This window comes from Dryobates pubescens, chromosome 4 (genome assembly GCF_014839835.1).
Source record: "Dryobates pubescens isolate bDryPub1 chromosome 4, bDryPub1.pri, whole genome shotgun sequence".
Lineage (NCBI taxonomy): Eukaryota > Metazoa > Chordata > Aves > Piciformes > Picidae > Dryobates > Dryobates pubescens.
In genome coordinates, this window is record NC_071615.1 from 23,522,955 (window position 1) to 23,547,028 (window position 24,074).

The window sequence follows — 24,074 nt, forward strand, 5'->3', positions numbered from 1 at the left end:
AGCTCTTCCAGCCCAGCAACTTTGACACAAAGGATATATTTAGAATAGAATAGAATTAACCAGGTTGGAAAAGACCTTTGAGATCATTGAGTCCAACTTATCATCCAACACCATTTAATCAACTAAACCATGGCACCAAGCACCCCATCCAGTCTCAAACACCTCCAGTGATGGTGATTCCACCACCTCCCTGGGCAGCACATTCCAATGGCCAATCACTCTTTCTGTGAAGGACTTCTTCTTAACCTCCAGCCTAAACTTCCCCTGGTGCAGCCTGAGACTGTGTCCTCTTGTTCTGGTGCTGGTTGCCTGGGAGAAGAGACCAACCTCCACCTGGCTACAACCTCCCTTCAGGTAGTTGTAGACAGCAATAAGGTCTCCCCTGAGCCTCTTCTCCAGGCTAGTGCACCCTGGTTTCAGCTGGGATAATGTTAATTTTCTTCCTGGTAGCTGGTTCAGTGCAGTCTTGTATTTAGGATGAGAATAACGTTAATAACACACTGATGTTTCAGTTGTTGTTGAGCAGTGTTTACACCAAACCAAGGACGTTTCAGCTTCTCACGGTGCCCTGACAGTGAGAAGGTTGGGGGTGCACAAGAGTTTGTGAGGGGACACAGCTGACCCAAACTGGACTGCAGGATATTCCATACCATATGACATCAGGCTCAGTATATAAACTGGGGCAAAAACTGGCTGGGGAGCTGCTGCTCAGAAACAGGCTGGGCACTGGTCAGTTAGTGAGCAATTGTTCCTCATCTGCAGCACTCATTTTTCTTAGGTTTTACTTCTCCCATTATTTTCCTTTTCATTACTATTATTATTTCAATTATTAAGCTGTTCTTATCTTAATCACAAGTTTTTTCACTTTCACCCTTCGTATTTTCTCTCCCATCCCATGGGAAGTGAGTTAGGAGCTGTGTGGTGCTTGGTTCCCAGATAGGGTTAAACCATGACACTGCAAAATCACAAGCACAGAAAAACAGTGTCTCAAAAAGACCTCAGATCATTTTGCCTTGGTAAGTTACAAGGTTCCTCGTGTCATGTGCTGACCCCTCACCAGCAGGGAACATCCAGGACACAGCTGGAACACACACCCATTTTGCCTCAAGCTTCCTTGGCTCCGTACCTGGAAAATAAAGCTCAACACACTGCAGGAAGGCTGAACTACTCAACTCACCTGGACACACAGCCAGGAGGAACTTTTGTTTGAAAAGATGACTGTGCTTATCAAAATCATTAAATGGATGCCATAACAGCATTAAACTAACAAAGAAGTCTTTTAACTAGATGATGATATTCACAAAGGGATCAAAGAAAGCTAATGAGTACTGATCAAATACAGAAAGGAAACCTGACAGTCTGCAGTTGGGTCTTTTCCACACAGGGAACCATAACAGGTTTTAGACTCAAGTCTATTATCTTTTCTTTCTCATCCTATTCCTATTTATTCTCTACTTTCTTCACTACAGTCACATGCAACAGACATGTAGCAGCAGTGGGTGGCAGGAAACAGCCTGTGATGCTATCCTTGAAGTCACATTTCCCTGATTTTGACAGTCTAGCACAGACACAGAGTAGAGCAGAGGGGGAGGAGAACCTCCCTCAACCTACTAACCACTCCCTTTCTCATACACCCCAGGATGCCATTGGCTTTCTTGGCCACAAGGGCACATTGCTGGCTCATGGTCATCCTTCCGTCCACCAGGGCTCCCAGGTCCCTTTCCCCTACACTGCTCTCCAACAGGTCACTCCCCACCCTATACTGATAAATGGATTTGTTCTTTCCCAGGTGCAAGACTCTACACTTGCCCTTGTATTTCATTCAATTTCTCCCTGCCCAGCTCTCCAACCTGTCCAGATCCTGCTGAAGGCAGCACAGCCTTTAGGTGTGTCAGACACTCCTCCAAGGTTTGTGTCATCAGCAAACTTTGTGCCCTCATCCAGGTCATTGATGAACAGCACTGGTCCCAGTCCTGATCCCTGGAGGACCTCACTAGACACAGACCTCCAACTAGACTCTGTCCTACTGACCACAACTTTCTGACTTCTTTCCATCAACCAGTTCACAATCCACCTCACTACCCGATCATCCAGACCACACTTCCTCAGTTTGACTGTGAGGATCCTGTGGGACGATGGTGTCAAATCACAGAATCACTAAGGCTGGAAGAGACCTCAAAGATCATCAAGTCCAACCTGTCACCACAGACCTCATGACTAAACCATGGCACCAAATGCCACGTCCAGTCCCCTCTTGAACCCCTCCAGGGATGGTGACTCCACCACCTCCCTGGGCAGCACATTCCAATGGCTAATGATTCTCTCAGTGAAGAACCTTCTCCTCACCTTGAGCCTAAACCTCCCCTGGTGCAGCTTGAGACTCTGTCCTCTTGTTCTGGTGCTGGTTGCCTGGGAGAAGAGACCAACCCCCTCAGGTAGTTGTAGAAAGCAGTAAGGTGTCCCCTGAGCCTCCTCTTCTCTAGGCTGAATGCTTTACTGAAATCAAGATAAACCACATCCACTGCTCTCCCATCATCTATCCACCTGGTTATGTCCTTGTAAAAGGCTATCAGGTTGGTTAAACATGGCTTTCCCTGGGTAAAACCATGATGATTGCTCCCAATAACCTTTTTATCCTTGGTATGCCTAGAGACAGTGTAAAGGGTAAGTTGTATCATCACCTTTCCAGGGATGGAGGTGAGGCTGACCGGTGTACAGCCACTGCATGGCCCCACATGAAAGGATAAAGACAATCCCTTTCTGGGTTAGTATAGGTGTGCTTTTATCTCTGTGATGGGCTCAATAGCTTTTTTGCCTCCATACTCTAGTAGGAAGGACACAAAGCTCTAGTCTACTCTCCCCAGCACACTGAAAAGTGAACAGCAATGACCTTCAATATAAATATTTAACCATCACAGCAAGTTAAATATTAAAAACTGAATCCAGCTCTTGGCAGTATTTTTAGCACCTGATAGCTTACTTTTAAAATTCCTTAAATATATGAATAAATACATTTTTAATGAAGCATCATGCCACTTGAAATATAACTCCAGCTCAATAGCTATAATCTGAGAAAGAAAAAAAGGGAAGATCTGAAATATTCACAACTTAATACTACTTTTACTATGAATGCAGGTGTTAGTTTCACATTCCATCATTTGCAGAGTCCACATTCAAAACCTCATTTAAGTGAACCACCATGAACACTGTAGCTGCACCACTGTGTTTGAACTGAGATCTGTGCTCTCATAGAATCATAGAATCAATAAGGTTGGGAGAGACCTCAAAGGTCACCAAGTCCAACCTGTCACCCAAGACCTCATGACTACTAAACCATGGCACCAAGTGCCATGTCCAATCCCTTCTTGAACACCTCCTAGGACTCCTGGGGAAGTGGATGCCAAAAGGACACCAAGAGTCAACATTTGTAACTGCTACCACAATTTGAATTCATGTCCTACCCTGCCAAGTTTAAATACTGGAGAAATGAAAGGCAGAAAAACTCAAATCTAACAGCTATTTTTTGAAGTGTTGTGTACTTTTAACATCTAAGTATCATTACATTGTGACTGATCTTTAAAAGTATCTGCTGGAAAACATTGAGGCTATTTTTCTTCCCTTGCTCCCCCACAGTAAGGGATTATCCACTTTTAGTTCAAAAAGGGCTGCAAGTAAATATACATGAAAAGCTGCAAGGGAGTCTCCCATTTTCAGTAGTGTTTTCTCATCTCATGACAAAGAATTACTTTGGAAACCAAAAATTCCTTTTAGAAAAGAAGCCTTCAGTATTTATAGGCAGCTATTATGCATGGAAGAATGCACAAGGTAAGTACTCTGTAAGGAACAGCGGATTTACTAATCTAGTTTATTAGAAAAAACATCCCACAGAGAAGGGTGAAGTTTTTATAAACAAGTGTGGAATTCTGAAATTCCCCCTTGAAATGTCCTCAACACCATTTACTGCTGCTTTTGACTAAGGCATTGTATTCACAGTCATGCTCCTTTCCATGACTCCTCAGCCTGCATTAAAGAAGTGATGCTCCCAGCATAAAATTTTCCCTGTTTGAACCTTACATGCCCCTCACCGATGCTACAGCTTTGCAAATTGATTTTCCAGTAACATGTATTGATAAAATACCCAGAGGAGGCTCTGGATCAATAAGTGCAGAAAAGGCATACGAAACTTAATGCTTCCCACTGATTGTATGGAGATCAATCTGAACAACAAATGGTATGTGGGACACAACCTGCCTAGGGCAGTTTCCGAATTTAACGGGCTCTTCACTCTGCCTGCATTAGTTACAGCAAGGCACAAAACAGGAGCAAGTTACACACAGGATGGACCCCACGTGAGTGCAGAGCACCACCAGCCCTGCAGATTAGCATGGGACAACATGAGATGCCAGAATCATCACAAATGCTCCAGCAAGCTGCTCTCCACTGCTCATTTTCCAAAGACTGGAGCCATTTCCTAAATTAAGTAATGAGTGTCATACCATATGGAAGCTGTTCTGAAACCACTGGGCTGAAAAATAATACACAAATTTGGACTAGGGAAACATTTAGTTACATGGAGCAGTCAGTCTGTGGGACTCATAAATTACAAAGTCAATCATGTCTCAGAAATAAAAAATTATAAGCACACAGGAAAGCCCACACAAACCATCCAAACAAAAAGAAACAAAGAAAACCAAATAAACACCACAATCTGCTCGCCCCCCCAAAACAAACAAACCAACCAACAAAAAACCCCCAAAGAACAATAAGACCACAAAACAAAACCAAAAACCAAACCTGCAAAAACAAACAAAACAAACCCCACCAACCAAAAAATCTCAAGAGAAAGAAACATTCATTGCTTTCATTTAGGTTCCCCCTGGAAAGAGCACTGAACCTTTTCTCTACCTATCAAATCTTTTCAAGGTCGATTTCAATTTGAACACAGGATCACAGGATGTTAGGGGTTGGAAGGGACCTCTGGAGATCTTTGAGTCCAACCCCCCTGCCAGAGCAGAACCACAGAATCTAGGTTTTTTTGGAAGCCTATACATCCATACTTCTAGATACAAGTGAAATAGCAGAAGTGAATACCCAAGACATAACTAGCCACCTGATAACACAGACCAATCCACTTAAACAGACTCTCTACAAAAGGAACCTGAGAATCAAAGGTGACATATTTTGTTGGATTTGCCTGCTTTGGAACCCAGGAGGTTGAACCAAGGTGTAGTCATCACAGCCTCTTCCACTCAAGCATCCTTCTCCTACAACCATTATCTGTCTGAAGATTCTTTGGACCATGTAAAAATGATTAAATATTTACATTGACTCTCCCATCCCTTACTAATTCAAATCTTAATATGATTTTATTCAATATGTCCTCTTCTCCTCCCTCACTCTCTCATTAGTACATAATTAACAAGGATCATGGGCTGTGCATAAGACAAGAATTCTTTTACTCAAAATACTCTCCCCTCTATTCAGGGAAGCTTTCTCATGAGGAAATTCAATACAGACTACTCTGAAGAATGGGAATTTTGTTATATAGTGAAGAAAAAGCTGAGATACTTCATTAGCAAGCTGGATTTAGACCCCTCATAACCACAAATGAAGGGCTAGCATATAAAATACCTTCTCAGATGGACTTTCAGCAGTGCTTTCCTACTCATTCTGCATCTCTGCAATGGATACATACTTTCAATCATCAAACAAGAATCACAGATAGAAAAAAGTAATCATAGGTACTGTGAGGTGTAACATATACTGAAAATCATACAGTTAAGATACTGAACTGCACCCTTTGTATGACAGGGCCACACTGTCCTCAAATCCCCTAATGCTTTAAACTCTTATAGAAGCCTTTATACTTCCATGACATCCTATTTCAGCACATCCATTGCTGCTTCTAACAACAAAGCATAAAAAGCAACACAATCCATACATCTAAAGACATTCAGCACAGAAACATTACCAGCATACTCCTTACACAATATAGGTCTAAAAATTCTGTACTATTTTCTTTCTGTAAAGAGTCAACTGTAGCAGATAAACCTGCATTGAATTGATTGAAGGACATTAAACAAGTTGCGAGTGAAGTTCAACTCTAAGGTCACAACAAACTTAAGAGGACAGAAGAAACTGTACTGACAAACATCTGAACTAGAACAAGACGGTCACTCCTTACCACTGAATTATTCAAACATTAATTATTGCTCTCTAATACTGTTTGAAAGGACATTTTTTCCCTAGATATAATAAATAGTACTGAATGAACACATGGTATAATGAAAATACTACACTAGTAGTAAGAATGACTTAGATAAGTCTCAGAATGGACGCAGGTATATTAGAGGCCATCAAGGAAACTGCCTTTCAAGTAGCATCATGAAGACCCTAAAACCCTTACTGACCTAACATAAGGTCATAGGCCCCCCTAAGTATGTAAGTAAACTCCAGCAACACTCAGAAAAGGGCTTGAATGTTCATAACTGGGGGGGGGGGGGGGGGGGGGTAATGTTTTTAAAAAAATTCTCCAAACTGTATTTCACACTAAAAAATTACTAGGCTCTGCATCACCAGACATGTAAATGCAGACATGGTTTTTCCACTTGGTAACTCCAGCAGCTCCTTTTTTGGTTGAGGAATCTATTCACCAGTACTCGCACTGACCTCAATTGAATACAGAATTTATACTTAATGCAGCACATGAGAAATAATCTTCTACAGTAAATTTTTGGGTTTGCAGAGCTTGACAAATATACACACCAACTTCATTAGGAAGATTTCTCTGGACTAATTTTTTTGTTGCTGCTGTTGTTTAAGTAAATGCAGTTTTGAGTGAAGAAATCTCACTGTGAAGCAAACGTTTTAAACCAAGGTTGCAGTGTCTGAGCTAGCTGTTTTCAGATGAGAGAAGAGCTTCAGTGGTGCAATATCTTGCTGCCAAGGGCCATTCCTCAACATGCAACAGAAATGCTTGGGCTGCACTGGAGTTTCTCCGTAATTCCCCACTGTGAAGCTGCATGATTCTGCACTGCTCACATGAACCAAAAGTGAGTATCTTTAAATCAGCAACCCCAAATTTCCTATCAAAGTGCCCATCATAAAGAGAGCAGTAAATCTTACAATAGAAGAGTTCACTATTGAAGATGTTCCCCAAAACCTACCCTCACTCCTGGGATATCTCCACAATCATTAAAACAACAAAAAAAGGGAGTAGGGTGGGAGGGATAGGGGAGAACATACACTCACAAACACACTGAACAATCCTTGGAGTAGGGAAAGTGCTTCATTCCTAGACCCTTTCTCCCTCAAAACTGGGACACATCAGACTTTGAAGTCTTTAAGTAATTCCCCCAGTAGGCACTCTGTATCCCAGAGAACTGTGTGCACCAGCAGTAAGAAAAAATAAATGTTCCTATTGCTACTTAATCATAAGTGACTTTGTGCTTAATTTTATTTCCATTAAATAGTTCCCTTTGCTGACAGAAAAAGAGTGCTAGAAATGAGTGTGTACCAGAAAAATGTAGCAAGTTGCACCAGTGACTCAGACTGGCAGAAGTAAACATAGGAGACAGGCAGACAGACTAATTTCCCTTCTGACACTCCCTTCCTAACTTTCTTAACTGTGTGTTATAAGTAAAGTACCTAAATAATAGGAAGAAGGAAACAGCCGTGCCACGACAGACTAACTATCACAATGTCAAATCCAGTACAAAGGAAGTTTCATGCCTCTTTTACAAAAAAAGGGAATGTATTGCCTCAGGAAAGAGGCTGCTGTAGTCCTTTCTACTGTTTCAGTTTGTTCTTTAGTTCTAGCTCGTAGAACATACCTGTATGCTTTCACCATGATTGCTTTCCTATTATTAGCAAGCCAAACCAAATTACACATTTCCCCCACTACTTTTTTACTACCTTTCGTATCATTCAACAGAACAATGAAAGAAACAAAAAAGCCTTTACTGCAAGTTTCACCAGTACTTCTGAGACAGTCTAAGAACTACAGTCTAAGACAAAACACTAAAAAACTTATGCAGGAAGTTACCTTCAAATGGCAAAACTGACTGACTCAATTGCTTAGAAACATTAAATCAGCAAAATAGCAGTGAGGAACAATACTGGTGCAGGTGTGCTTCTCAGTTCAGATCATCCATTAAGAATTAGCTATGATTCCCTGCACTTCTGAATTCATGCTGAGCTATGACTTACTATGAAGCAGACTCTGTAGCAACAATACAGCAAACCATGATTCATAACTCAACTACATGACTCTATAAGGCTGAGATAATACATCAACTTTTCAGCACTACAGAAATCAAGATAGAAAAGAAGGAACATTAGAGTTAAGTCAAACTATGGAGTTTTCCTACTGCTTTGTTCCATTTGTAAAACCATCCCATACTGAATCACAGATTGCTTTAGAAGTGTGAGAGAGAAATAAAAATGTTCTGACAGAATATGCCATCAGTAGCCATTGGCTACTATCACTTCATTACATCTGAAGCACAGTTGTACGTTAACAGACTCACATAAACATGACCACATATTTAAAGTGTCTCTCACGTTCTGTATGGACAGAAAAAGCTAAGTGGACTCTACCAATTTTATTCCACACTTCACAAGAGCAAATAGCCACAAGATTCAAATGGAAGGTCAGAGGAAATACCTGGAATTTCCATGAAAATATCCAGATTCCTACTGTGTTGGCACCCACAATATTAGCTTTAAAAAAACCCAAAAACCCACAAACCCTCAACAAAATAAAAGCATATTTCTTACCTTCACCTACCATGGAAACACCTATTGACATGCCCATAAACTTGCTTTTAGTCCATACGTGAGCGTTCACACACATCTTCTTCTCTTTGCATTCACAGTAAAAGCAAGATACCGGTGGATGGTGGGATACTTGTTCAGCTACAAACCTCAGCTTGTAGCACGTGGACTGGTCCTGGCCAGACTCCTTGGTTGGGTCCTTAGAAACCACGGAAGCACCGCTAGTTCTGAATGCTTTCACTTTATCTTTCGGCACATCCCACGAGCAATGGAACGTTTCACCAATTATGGGGTTATAGGGCTTCTTGGCAACTGCTCCCTTGCGGCCTTCGTGAAAAGCTGTTAGATAATACTCCACAAAGCAGATAATTCTTTCCTCAGGAGTGGCTCCAGCTGCAATTGACAAAAACAGGTCTGGATGGGCCATGAAATTTGCATACATCTCCAGCAGGGATCTTTTCTCCAAAATAAATGTTGGAAGCACTACCTGTATGCAAAGCAGACAAAGGTAGATATGATTTCCCCATGATCATACTACCACGGGGGAAGGGGGGGGAGAACAGTTAAGACAGCTGCAATTCTGGCCCTGCCAAGTTTCAGGACAGTGTGTTTTCCTCCCCTGCCACAGCAATTTCATTTTCTTTGCAGTGTAAATAACGAGCAAAGGAAAAAGCAGTGGCCTTCACAGTCATGCAGGCTGCTTCCTAAATCATTATGATTCTGAACAGCAGCTCACACAACAGGGATGGGCTGTTCCGCTCACACGGAAATCTGCTTTTTCCTCTCCACTCGGTTAACAAATCAACCATTGTTCTACTTGTTGACTTCCAAGAAAATTGATTTGCATCAAACATCAGCACACCCAACTAATCTTAACTCTCCAAAAACGGAGGGGCACACCCATCCAGAAGATGAGTATTTTATATAAACACAAATATCACCAACCCATAAGTGGTGGAGAGTCTAAGGCATGCCCCTATCCATTCTGTCAAACATCTGAATTCCCAGTTTCGTCCCTGAACCCTTGGGCCACCCACTGTATACATACTGCATCCCTTCCAGCCTTTAACAAGCCAAGCAACTAGATCTAACCAAACCCAAATCTCAAGTGTGTTTCCAAGAACACGACCATGCAAAGGACCCTTCGCAAGAGGCTCCATTTGACTCCCTCTACCCTACACTGCCACTGTATGTGTCATGTCCCCTCCCATCTCCCAAGTCATATAAATCCCTTACTGCCTCTGTGATCTCCTCCTAGGCACAAGGTACATCCCCTCAGCATGAGATCCTATCATACTACTGTGGTAGGCCTTACACACTTTCAACTTATTTCAGAGAAGTTGAAACAAGCAAAAACTGCACAAACTGTTATATTAATGTCCTGCAAACAGAGAGGCTCCAGTGGGCCCCCCAAAAAGTCTGGCTCATTCACCTCTCTTTCTGTGTACTAGTTACACACACAGAGCTTTTGATAGGCTAATAATTTTTAGGAGTTTAGATCTAAATCAAGGGAAGTTACATCTGTAATATTCCTCCGGCTCTACTCTGTAAGTAAGAACTCTGCACCGTCTCTGTCACCAATCTACCAAGGCCTCAAAATATGCAGGACCTTAGTATCACACTATGCGTGCAAACCACTGAGTACTAAACCACTGAGCCTACAGTCCCATTGTTGGTGGGACAATGAGGGACTGAGGAGACTGGGTTTTTAAAATGTAATATAAAACTTTGGAAGGCAAAGTGAGAGGGCAGTACATTTTCTTAATAGTATTTTTAGCACTTTAAACATTTCTGTCTTATTTGCAGCATTCTCATTCTGACCAAATAGTATTTGATATAATTAAAAAAAAAAAAAAGCAATTCAGCATTACTGACCCTCAATACAAGATTTCATTTTAATATAGATTGTACACTCTAAGATTGGGTTATCAAAGGGGAAACTGACAGCAAAATGTATGAAAAAAAGAAAAAAAACCTCAACACATCACTTTTTTCTAGAAATAGTGGTAGTGACTATGAGTTCACTGCACAAACTTGAAAGGGCAGAGAAACTCATTTGAACAAACAGCACTGCATCTCATTATGTCCAAGTGTCCCTCTCCAAGAAGAGTGACCTTTATTAGCACAAACGGACGAAGAAAATTACAGACCATACTTAACATGATGCAAATTTAATGGTACAACATTAAGACTGCTGTGGTTTCATCCTGGTGACTTGATTATATAATCTAGGGAAGAAGGCACAGGAAAAGGGCAACATAAAATATCCTCTGATAATACTGTGCCACAATCACTTCCAGTAGAAGCTGGCTATCATCAAGGCTAGTTCAAATCTGACTTTCAGAGGAAGAATAAAACATTAGACGAGGTGCAGCCAATAAACCAAGCTTTATTATCACATATTTGTAGCCCTAAGGGTCTCATGTCAGTAAGCAAAGTTAATAAAAAAAGCAGCCAGCTGTCTTTCAGTTTATTTTTTTTAATCCACAAAATGAGCAGAAGAGTGATGTGCACATGTGGCACGTCTCATTAATACTCATCATATGTGTATTCGTGCATCACAGACTAGAGACAAATCTACCTTCACCATATGCCTGCTCTTCTTTTCAGACTATTATCTATGCTTGTACTTCATCATACTGTAGATCCAATAATATTCATCACTATCCTCAAAAGAACTGTGTTCTAAGAACACAGTGTAAGAAATAGGTTATCATATATAATTGCCGTACTACTTTCCTTATAAGTGTCTACACTTTTCTTGCTTTCATTAACTCTGTGTCTCTAGGGTTTTGCCACCACTGCTGTGACAAAAAGATGACAACGGCAATCAAGGAAGAAAAATCTTGCTCATTACCCAAGACCAAGCATTTTGAAGACACAGGAACAATAGATAAGGAATCTTAGTCTAGTTTAAATATTATGGACTCAGACAGCCTTAGCAAACCAAAACAGAAAAGAGAAAGACCTATGAAAAATTAAGCAACGTAAGAGAAACAAAAGCAAAAAACGAACTGCATATAACCCCAGGCACACTGAGAAGTGAGGGGTATAAATTATTCACAAATGAAATTATGAAACTTTTGTTCTGTTTAGAACAAAACAATTTCTGTGCAGCTATTCAATAGTTATACTTAGCAACAGATTATGGGATTGCTCAGCCTTTTAAAATATTGTCAATTGTTCCAAAGGAAGCAGGAAAGACTATATTGATAAAGCCTTGTTTTGTAAGACAGTGATGGTAAAAATAGGTTTTGATTAATATGAGGATCAAAAGGAAAGCAGATCAACTCTTCAAAATATTAAAATGCCCATAAGAAGAATCTTCTGCAAAGTACTTCACACACAAGGGCATTTCTCTGGTTATTCAAAACCTTTTCTGATTTGTGGAGAGTGTGTGAGAATGAGATTTTTCTTATTTGTGAGAGGTGAGCTATAGCAGTTTTATTTAGATCTAAGTAGAAAACCTTTGTGGAAGGAAATGGTACGCTGTATCTTTACAAAAATCCATTTGATTATTTGTTAAGCCCCATGAGAAGGTTACACCAGAACACAGGATTATTAAAAAAGAGTCATTCCCTGCTTCCAGAACATCTACTTCATTTCCAAAAACTCTCAGAACTTGCAGGAAATTTCTTAGACATCGTAACTTCTCTGATCATTGCAACATGGGTAAGCTCACCACAATACTGGTTCCAAAACTAGGAGGATGCACAAAAGGCTAAACTGGTGAAATACTTAGCACAGACAAGCACAGTGATACATGGAAGACACTAATTTCTTGATCACTGTGTGATTTTTGAAGCTTCCAAGTAATTAAATTGAATCCAATCCACAAAGCAGTAACTTGAGCACATATATCTCCTTCTTCTATACAATTGCCATTGTTCCTCACTCAGTGCACCCTGACTTAACATACACATGGGATACATGCATGACAAAGTTTCTCTGAGAGTTACCAAAAAAAAAAAAAAAAAAAGGTAGGGAAGAGTTTTAGGTGAGTTTAACTTTTTCTTTCCTTTCCCCTCAACCCATCCCCCCAGTCCATAAAGTATCCAATGTGGTTAGTTTATGTAAAAGACTGCCTAGCAAGAGACAGTACTCCCTAGCTTTCTTTAACCACACTCTCATAAAAAGAGCCAAACTTGTTAGCAGGATCAAAACATGCTCACAGGAGTCCCATGCACACACACATACACACAGAAAGATGAGAAGAAGAAAAAATTCTAAAAGAAATGCAGTGTCTGTACCCTGGTAAGGTCCATGCCAAGTTTGAGCTGAGAGATGAGATGGAGAATTATACTACGTTGATCATCCATGACTCCTAAATCCTCCTCTTCATTATCTTCAGTATCTGTCATTTCATCTTCGACTAGGATCAACTCAGAAGCTGAATGCTGAAATGAAAAGAAACATCATCATCTGGACAAAAGGTTTTTCTCCACGCCGTATGTTTAAAAACGGGGCTGTTTCACTGGAAACAAAGGCAGCCTTTGATAAAACCAAGAAATAATACACATTCAGAATAATGAAAAAATACAGTGATGGGTTCACAGAGTATTTGGGTCCTATCTTCAAAATGAGGATCAAATGATAAATTACACATTGTCTTTTCATACTGATATCACAGTAATGCCAGACAAAAATCATAGCCTGTTAATGGGTCTTCTATCTTTTAAACAGAAGTACAGAGTTGAAAATGAGACTTTAAGAGCCTGTTTCATAAATCTCCCCACCAACTATTCATAATACATATCTAGTTGTTACATGACCTGATTTCACATTGTTTTGTTTTCTTTTCCTCTATCCATCTTCCAAGTTAGATACCTAAGACTACTAGCTGAAGGAGAGTAAAAAAACCCTACTGTGATTGAAGTACCCATCTTTGGGGAAAAACAAAAAACCAAACCAAAACACCCCAAACAATCCAAAACAAGCCCCAAAGAGACTAGATTTTGGGGGGTAAGGAAATGATATGAGTCTTTATGACATTTGCAAAACTACCCTGCTGCATAGCACAGCTTCATGCCAGTATTGTTCAGCTTCCAGATACACAAGCTGAAGATCAAGAGCAGAGGCATTACACCATGCCTCCTCAAAAGGAACTTTACAGCAGAAAAGGATTAGCAATCTGTGATATTTTACTTCTCCTCAGGATTTACAATATATTACTAACAATAATCCAAACGGGTGGTACTTATTTTGTCCAATCCATTGAAATCACTCTACTAGCCTTCCAGAGACATATTCAGGTAGGATTGTCTACTTTAAAAAAATAGGGTTATGTAGCTGAAAAACGTACAGCCCAGCATTTCATTATTGCCCAGTGACTCCATGCTGTAAATAAGACAATGCTACCTGCAAAAGTTAGCATTCCTTCACGCTAAACAGCGTTTCTGCAGAAACACCTAGTTCATTACACAAAATTATACATTTTTCATGCCACTGTGCAAGTCTGCAACTGAAAAGTTTCATTGAAACCAGCTGATATTCAGAATTAGGTTTGAAAGAACAATTTCTGAATGATCACATTAGAACCCCCCTCCTCAAGAGAGCAACAGCTCCTGTAAGGAGAGTGTCTCTGCAATTTAGTTGCTACAGATGTTTCCAAGATTTGAATAGAGTTCCCTCTTTCTCCCTCTTTAAATTAAACAAACTGTTTAGGTAGGCATTCCCCAAAAAAACAGCACTTTGGTAGAATCCAAGGACATTTGGAAGACATTTTACAATTACTTTATTTAGAAAGCAGGATATGTAAATTACATAAAACAGAATCTGGTGAGCTGTAATCTCAGCAGTTTAGAGCTTTTCAAAAGGACAAAACCATGCTTTCTCCTCCCCACTCACCCAGAAACTAAAAGGATAGAATGATAAGTTCTTTCCTCCCCAAATGCACAGCATTGTTATCCAACTGACACATTACTAACAACTTCAATTAACATAAAACCTGACAACCACGCACAAAATTAACAGGAGGTGAAAGCACCCAAGCCTGGCTCCGTTACACAGCTTATGATTCATTTGGAGTGTGGAAAAAGCAGCGTCAGAACTTACAGTGGATGCTTCCACAGGAGGTTTCCCTTTGATCCAGCTTGACCTCATTGAGAGCACTGAGCTAGCGCGTAAGCGCTGCTGCTTCTGTTACTGCCATGAACAGAGCTCGCGGCAAGCAAGCTCCGCAAGAATTAATAGTGCTGGAAAAAAAAGGCAGGGAACCTCCTCTCCTCACTCCCATCCCCCTTTTTTTTTTTTTTTCAGTTATCCACGAGTTGGAGAGTGTGCACCGGATGTCAATCTGCTCCTTGCGTTCTGAGTCACATGGCCCTGAGATCAGCCAGCTTAAATGCACACAGCTCCAACTGGGAAATGCTGCTGCTGCTGCTTCCCAAAGGCTACTCCAGTGGGGGGGAGCACGTGAGTGTGCACTGGTCTGAGAGAGAACACTGCCAAGAGAAAATGCCTAACACCTGTATAACATTTAGTTGTTGTCAGTGTAAGAAAAACAAATTACTCATTGAGAAGTTTGCAGACTCTCCTTCTCGTCCTGAAGACATTCAGCCAGAGCCAGAAATCCTTCTTTCTTCCCTGCTAATATAAGTATTAGGCTTTCCATGCCTTTCAATTACAAACAAAATAGCAACTGCCTCTCATTGCTACTCTACAAAATGTGCATGGAGAGGGCAAGCAGCCCTAGGGATAGCCTAGGTGCTCAGGAAAGTAGTGTTTGCATTGTTTAAAAGGGAAGATGTTTCCCTCACCAGGAAGGGTAAGTACATTGTAACATTAGGACCAAGCATGTCTAACGACCATTCTGCAGTCAGGACTAGAGTTTTAATTATCTTAACTCTCTCCTATTTTAAAAGCATGTGCTAGGGCACCAAAAATCCCACAGCTCTACTGTTAGTGTTATCAACATACTAGCAACCTTCAGTGAACAGAGAATGGCACCAGATGTCTACATTTCCCCTCACTTTCCAAGAAATCAAGAATATAAGTAGCACATTACAATTTATGTCACAAGAATTAATGAGCAGAGCAGTCACCCTCAGTAAGCAACATCCTTTTTGTATTTCCCTTTCTTCTCATTAGCTGTAGATTCACAGATTCATAGAATGGTTTAGGTTGGAAGAGACCTCAAACAGCATGTAGTTCCAACCCCCATGCCATGGGCAGGGACATTTTCCACTAGACCAGATTGCTCAAAGCCTCATCTGACCTGGCCCTGAACACCTCCAGGGAGGGGGCATCCATGATCTCCCTGGGCAACCTGTTCCAGAATTTCTTCTTAATATCCACCTTTCTCAAGCTTAAATCCATTCCTTCTCATCCTATCACTACAAACCCTTGCAAAAAGTCTCTTCCTGGCTTTCTTGCAGACCTCCTTTCAGGCACTAGAAGGCTGCCATAAGGTCTCCCCCAGCCACCAGGCTAAACAACCCCAGCAATCTGAGCCTGTCCCCACAGGAGAGGTACTCCAGCCTTCTGATCATCTTCGTGGCCCTGCTCTGGACCACCTCCAGCAATTCTATTCTAGGTAGTTACTGAACTGATTTTTAAGAACACAGAAAAGACATTTCTTTTTAAATAATGCATCTTATGTTTTAAAAACCCAACCATGTAAGCACTACAAAGGGTGTGTGGACACAAAATACTTATCTACCACATCTCTGGTGTCATGAAAAGTCCAATCAGGTCTTTAACTCTCTTTCCACAGAAACAGTATGTGGTTTTGTAGTAACTGACACGTAAGCATTCAGTAGAATGTAAGAGATTATGTTGAGTGATTATCCTTTAATGGCAGCTTTTCTGAATTATCAGACAGAAATGTACATTCCTCTCATCCCCATAAAATATAGTTGCAAAACTGTGCTTGGAAAGCAGTGATTTGCTCCATCCCTGCGTGGTCAGAGATAATGTAAAAAGCTATTGAGCTGCGTGCAGGTCAGCCTGGGAACGAGGAGCACAGCAAGGCTTGGGTGCTAGCTCTGGAAATCAAATACTGAACCAGTTACAAACAAGCACCAAAAAGGGGTTTATATTTGAAAACATTTGAATCAAAATAAGTTTCCAACACTGCACCAGGATTTTTTCACCAAAAAAAATCCTGAATGGAAAACAAAACAGATCATTTCCAGAAATCTCATTAAGGGATTCACTTCAATGTTGAAAGGCCAATGACGTGAACACACATGATGACAGAGATCTATTTTAAACTATCACTTCATTAGAACTGGGATCTATGAATTTGGAGAGGTCATCTGCTGGGATACGAAACAGATGTTGTATTCAGCAGGCTCTATCAGAAAACATGGGGGCTTTCTTAAGAAAGGAAACTTGTAGAGAAAAGAATTGTTCCTGAAGGAAACATTCTGGGGGTTGTTTTGTGGTGGGTTTTTTTGTTTGTTTGTGGGGTTTTTTGGTGGATTTTGTTTCATTTTTGTTGTTTGTTTGAACATCTTCAGAAAAAAAGACACTTGTACATACCTGGGACAGAATCATAGAACTAAAATCTACATTGCTGTCAAAGGACACACCGCCTGTTCTATCTGTGCTAGACTCAGTCCATGTCTCTCTTGTGCTGGGGAGCCCAGAACTGCACACACCACCTCAGATGTGGCTTCAGCTCAAGCATCAAACAGAGGGGAAGGATCGCCTCCCTCCACCTGCTGCCAATACTATTCCTAATGCAGCCCAGGATGCTGTTGGCCTTCTTTGCCACAAGAGTGCATTGCCAGTTCACAGTCAGCTTGTTGTCCACCAAGATCCCAAAGTCTTCTCTGCAGATCTACTTTCCAGCCACTTGGCCCCCAGCCTGTACCGGTGCAGGCACCCACCTTCAGATATTCACTTCTGGCCCATCAGCCCAGGGGTTTTATCATCTACAAACCTGCTCTCTGCCCCATCACCCAGGTCATTAATGAAGATGTTGAACAGTGCTAGCCCCAATACTGACCCCTGGGGTACACCACCAGTGACTGGCCTTCAAATGGACTTCACACAACCCTCTGGGCCTGGTCATTCAGATAATTTTTAATCCACTTCACTGCCTACTTACGCAACCCATAGTCTCTCTGCTTTTCAGTGAAGCTGATACAGAAGACTGGGTCAAACACTTTACCAAGGTCAAAACAAACAATATCCACACACATCAAGGCAGTCACATCATTGTAGAAGACTATCAAGTTCATAAATTACTATTTCTCCTTTGTAAATGCATGCTGACTACTCCTGATCACCTTCTCCTTCATGTGTTTGGAAATGCTTTCCAGTGTTAGTTGCTCCACCGTCTCAGCAGGTATCAAGGAGAGGCTGACCAATGTTACTAGAAGATCCCTAGATATTCATTCATGCTCTTCTTGAAGATAGGAGTGACATTTGCTTTCTTCTTCATGAACCTTTCCCAAACACCATGACAATGGATGATGGCCTTGCAATGACATCAGCCAATTCCCTCTATGCTCATAGATGTATCTCATCATGCCTTACAGAGTTACGTATGTGCAGGTTAGGTGCTGCCTAACCTGTTCCTTCTCCATGAAGAACACATCTTCCTCCACATTTTCCCCTTCATCTGTGAGACCTATGATTCCTGCAGACTGACGTCACCAGTGAAAAATGAGGCAAAGAAGACACTGCGTGACAGCCTTTTCCTAGCACAGGAATAAGCAGAGCCTGTGTGTATCCTGACAGAGGGACAATGAGGACTCGTCTAGGACTAAGGCAGCAATTCTTCATGCAATTACACCAAAATATTCGAAGAATTTTCATCAAGGCATAAAAAGGTTATGTAGTAAGAAAAGGACTGTAGTCAGAAGAAGAAGGATGAATCTCAGGAACTTCAAACATCCAGATAAAACCTCATCATTTAATGACATTCCAAGGGAAGTAGTCCTTATGCCTTTCTACATTCAAAAAAACCTACAAAATATACTAAAACCACAAAACAAAACAAAAACACACCACCAACCCACTGTATGAAACATTTCTGCATTGAGAAAAAGACTGCATAAACTACTTGCAGGTCCTGTTCAGGAGCAACACTAAACTAAATTAGCATTTTCAGACTAGCTGAGGAGTGCTGTATTTTCTGTGATCTAATTACAATTAGTTCTACTAGTGCACATAAAAGTGAAAGGCCTCATCTTGATTTTTTGATTCTCTTGGTTAACGATAGAGGCTTGCAGGGCTCAGTTACGCTTGCACTCACGTAACTCGAGAGCTTGGGAACAGGTTTTCTGTGGGTGTAAGATTAAATATAACACTGTAAGGTCAGAGAGCTTTAGCACTTGAGCATAAATGTGACAAATTGGCCCCACAAGGTTTTCACCAGTCTCAATTCTGAAGTTAGAAACCCTGTGAAGCAGACACAGTAAGAATACCTCAGAACACCCCAGAAGTAGTAACATAAAATGACCTGCTAGCTTCTTGCAGGACTTATCGGAACTGACAAAACTGAACTAACTTGTATACAACACTTGGTCCTCTTCAAGCAAGTACACCTTCAAAATATTTAACTGCATTTATTAGCAGCTCTGGCACACATTTGATAGAAAAACAGAATCAAAGAATGGTTTGGATTGTAAGCCATCGTAAATACCATCTAGTTCCAATCCCCCTGCCATGGGCAGGGACACTTTCCACTAGATCGGGTTGCTCAAAGCCCCATTCCAACCTAGCTCTGAACACTTACAGGGATGGGCATCCATAACTTTTCTGGGCAACCTGTTCCAGTGCCTCACCACCCTCACAGTGAAAAACTTCTTCCTTGTATCTAATCTAAATCTTACTTTCTTTCAGTTTTAAAACTGTCACCCTTCATCATATCACATTTTCTGGTGAAGAGCCTCCATCCCCACATTTCCTGTAGGGCCCTTTTAAGTACTGGAAGCCCACTATACCATCATAGGTCTCTCTGGAGTCTTCTCCAGGCTAAACAACCCAACTGTCAGCCTGTCCTCATAGGGGAGGTACTCTAGCCCCACAATCACCCTTGTGGCCCTCCTCTGGACCTGCTCAAGGCGGTCCATGTTCTTCTTATGCTGAGAACCCCAAAGCTGAACACAGTACTCCACGTGAGGTCTCATGAGAATGGAGTAGAGGGGAAAAATCACTTCCCTCAACCTGCAGGTCATGCTTCTCATGATTCAGCCCAGGATGCAACTGACTTTCTGGGCTGTGACTGCATGTTGCTGGCTCATATTCAGTTTTTCATCCACCACCATTCTTAAGTCCTTCTTTGCAGGGCTGCTATCAACCCACTCATCACCCAGCTGTACTTGTGCTTAGGATTGCCCCAATCTATGTGTAGGACCTGGACTTGGCCTTGGTGAACTTCACACGGTTTACATGAGACCATCTCTAAGCCTGTCAGGGTCCCTCCAGCCTATCCACCACACATCCTGGTGTTGTCAAGAAACTTGCTGAGGGTTCACTTGCTGTCCAAGTCACCAACAAAGATGATGCATAGTGCTGGTTCCAATACTGACTCATGAGAAACATCACTCATCACTGGTCTCTGCTTGGACATCGAGCCATTGAACACAAACACTTGAGTGTGACCATCCTTATCCAATTCCTTATCCACTGAGTGGTCCATCCATCAAATCCATGCCTCTCCAATGTAGAGACAAGAATGCTGTGCCAAACAGTGTCAAATGCTACGCACAAGTCTAAGCAGATGACAGGCAAGCAGTAATTTGAATCTCAAACGCAGCTTTTCTGGTAAATTGTACTGGACTAATATATTCATATGTTTTTGTGATGGGTTGACTCTGGCTGGATGCCAGGTGTCCACCAAAGCTGCTCTATCACTCTCTCTCTTCAGCTGGACAGGGTACAGAAACTGTAACAAGAGGTTCCTGGGTTCAGATCAGGACAGGGAGAGATCCCTGACCTAGTACCGTCACAGGCAAACCAGACTCGACATGAGGAAATTAGTTAAATTTATTACCAATCAAATCAGAGTAGGATAATGAGAAATAAACCCCCATCTTAAAAAGCCTTCCCCCTGCCCCCCTTCTTCCCATGCTTAGCTTCACTCCTGGTTTTCTCCATGTCTTCTTCCCAAATAGAGCAGGGAATGGGGGTTGCAGTCAGTTCATCATGTTGTCTCTTCTTTCTCCTCAGGAGGAGGAGTTCTCACACTCCTCCCCTGCTCCAGTATGTGGTCCTTCCCACAGGAGACAGTCCTGCACAAACTTCAACACAAGTCCTTCCCATGGAATGCAGCTCTGCTCCAGTGTGTGTGCCGCACAGGGTCACAAGTCCAGCCAGTAAACCTACTCCAGCATGGGCACGTCTCTACATGAATCCACCAGTCCTGCCAGGAGCCAGCATGGGCTTCCCATGGGGTCAGTCTCTTTCAGACACATTCATCTGCTCCAATGTGGGGTCCTCCACAGGCCGCAGATGGAAATCTGGTCCATGCTTAAACTCCATGGGCTGCATGGGAACATCATGCTTCACATGGCCCTTGCCACCAGTTATAGAGGAATCCCTGCTCTGTGGCCTGAAGCACCTCCTCTGCCTCCTTCTTCACTGACCTTTGTATCTGTAGAGTTGTTTCTCTCAGTCCTCTCTCACACAGCTGCTGCTGCACAGCAGGTTCTTCCACTTCTTAAATACGTTACCACAGGGCACTGCCATCGTTGGTTCAGTTTTGGCCAGCAGCAGGTCTGTCTTGAAGCCGACTGGCATTGGCTCTATGGGACACAGGGGAAGCTTCTAGTAGCTTCTCACAGAAGCCACCCCTGTAGCCCCCCTTCCCAACTACCATAACCCTGCCACACAAGAAGGAGCAATTTCAATATAGAATGGAAATTAATATAATAGCAATTAAATGAAAAATATTCGTTTACTTCAACCTAAATCTGGAAACAAAATGTAAATTCAAATGTATTTACTCTAACCCCACTGACTGAAACCATCAACATGCACTTCTCTAACTGCCAAATGCATTATCATTTACAGGTTAGCAACTTTAAGCTGTGTATATATATCTCCAACAAGTTCCTGTTATTTCTTTATACAAGCTTTTCTGCTCAAGAGCAATTCAAATAAAACAAAATAGAAAGTATTCTTCTCAACATTTTCTACCACATCATTACACAATGTAAGCAGAGGAAGGGAAAAAGAAGGTTAGAGAAAGAGTGGTAGAGTGAACTTTGGTCATTGCCTGAGCCCTGGCCTTTATCCTACTGTAGTCACATTCATGCTCTGCTCCTGATAGCTCTGTGACTCATCACTGCAGAGAGCAGATCAAAGATAAAACCTCAAACACATCAACATCCCATGCAAACTATAATGCAGGCACCTGGATATCAAAGTTCCAGTGGCTTTCAAAAAGACTTAAGGCTCCCCAGTGTTCAAGCTTTGATTGTGTTTTTTTTAAGACTTAAACTCAAACAACGCAAAACTTGGATGGAGAATTTATAAAGCAAAATTCATTACATTCTCAATTTCATCCTCAAAAAGGTCTCTTAAAGGTAGCAAAATAGATGGCTTCAGTTGGTTTACTCTCATTATCTCAAAAGAAGTTATCTCAACTTTAAAAGCTTTTGCTTTTATTTCTAGGGGGAAAAAATTGCCAACATATTAATATGCAAAAAGTCCAACACCTTAAGGGGAACCTGTCTCCCCAAAACCCAGTCACACTTTTCTTAGCATTCAACCATTAGAGCTTAGATGTAACAATGATGAACCAAGATTAAGCTGACTTGTAAAGAATCAAAGCAAGTAACAGGATCATTAAATGAGAAGGATTTTGCAATTAAGAATCGAGCACACTATCACTTACACACAACAACACTACAGCAAAACACCGCTTTTTGTTTTACTACTCTCATCTACATACAGATCCAATCAAAAAGACAACTGGATGAAGAAAAAAAAAAAAAGGTATAATAGGCACATTTTCTACTTACTTTAAACTATGTATAGCAAGAAAAATACTCCAGGCTTGTCTATCTGGATAGATCAGAAATGGCTGCATCTGGGTTTGGGGTGTTAGAAAGTGAGGTCAAAGCTATTATGTAATCCTGGTTACAGCATTCATCATTAACAGGTCAAAACATAGAATATCTGGTGGAAAAAGCTGGTATCAGGCAATAATGTCAAGAAATACATTTTGTTATCAAATGTATTATTTATGTTTGGTAGTTCAGGCCTCCAGAGAAAATGAAATTCTTCCAACTAAGACTATCAATAATTAAAACATCTCCTTTTTGTGTCTGTATATGGATAATTCATGTATATTTTGTGGTTTGTTGTCTGGGGTTTTTTTTTTTTTGATTGAAAATGCTAAACACACTGGATGTTCAGAAAAATCCTTCTATGCTATGCTATGGACAAGTGCAAAGGATCAAACTGTGGCAATGTGAGCAATCTACCACACAAGATTAATTGGATACAACACGCAATTACAGAGCCATCTACTGAACCAATACTTAGCTCTCTTCAGGAGATCCTTCTTGCAATGCAAAGCAGAAATGCATCTCTATATTAATGCTTTGTAAATACAGACAGGATGACATATAGATGCTGCAAGTAAAGAAAACAATCACAAAACCAGTGTCATATGTGACAAACAGATCTGCAATCTTTTTCTTTCTCAACAAATCCAATCTGCCAGGCATCTGGAGGCAAGCACATTATCTAGATATTTACTATTTTGAAACCCTTACTAATGCATTTTTGTTAATGTTTTCAGCAGTATTTCTGGGAACAGAAGTCTTTTCACCCTCAAAGAACAAATCCAGAAAGTATCCTTTTCCTACACTGCAGGTATGTTCCACTCTGACCTGTGACCATACTTAGGGGTAAAGGTAACAAAAGGGCAGTGATGAGGACCAGACAGCAAAAGAGATTTAAGAAGGAGGGTGGGTTTGCTTCTTAAAGACTAGAGGAAAATGCATTTAACATGAAACAAAGGGCATTCATGTTTATGTCACAGTACAGTCTGTGTAAGCCTTCACAAAAAAATATCAGAAACTAACTGTGAAAGTGAGTATGTGTAAGAATTTTTGTAATTCTTAAAATTAAATAAAAAATAAATTTAAAAATCACCAATCAGTGTCTTAACATCCTTTCAGAGATCCTCATCTGAGTTACCTGCAGCACTGAAATCCTGTTATGCACTTTCTCCCTACATGTTCCTATCTTCTTCATAAGGCAATTTCTCTTGTAAATTTTGATTTTCATAAACCTAAGTCAAACAGCTCTGAAAAGCAGCTAAATTCCAAGCACACACTCCACTGGATAGTATTAAGAACCTGCAGCAGTCCACACATCTTGTGAGCACC

At 41.1% G+C, this 24,074-nt stretch overlaps 1 protein-coding gene across 3 annotated transcripts in view; it reads right to left on the reverse strand.

Moving 5' to 3' along the window:
- The window catches only part of OSBPL10 (oxysterol binding protein like 10), a 98,373-nt gene that overhangs the window by 10,767 nt on the left and 63,532 nt on the right, over positions 1–24,074 (reverse strand). For all 3 annotated transcript variants that reach the window (XR_008462227.1, XM_054160940.1, XM_054160938.1), the window contains 2 exons: positions 13,026–13,172; positions 8,779–9,262 (listed from right to left, as the gene is read on the reverse strand). Coding sequence is in view for 2 of the 3 variants with exons in the window: in XM_054160940.1 (XP_054016915.1) it covers positions 8,779–9,262; positions 13,026–13,172 (631 nt within the window). In the remaining variant the exon portion in view is untranslated. The remainder of the gene's footprint in view (positions 1–8,778; positions 9,263–13,025; positions 13,173–24,074) is intronic.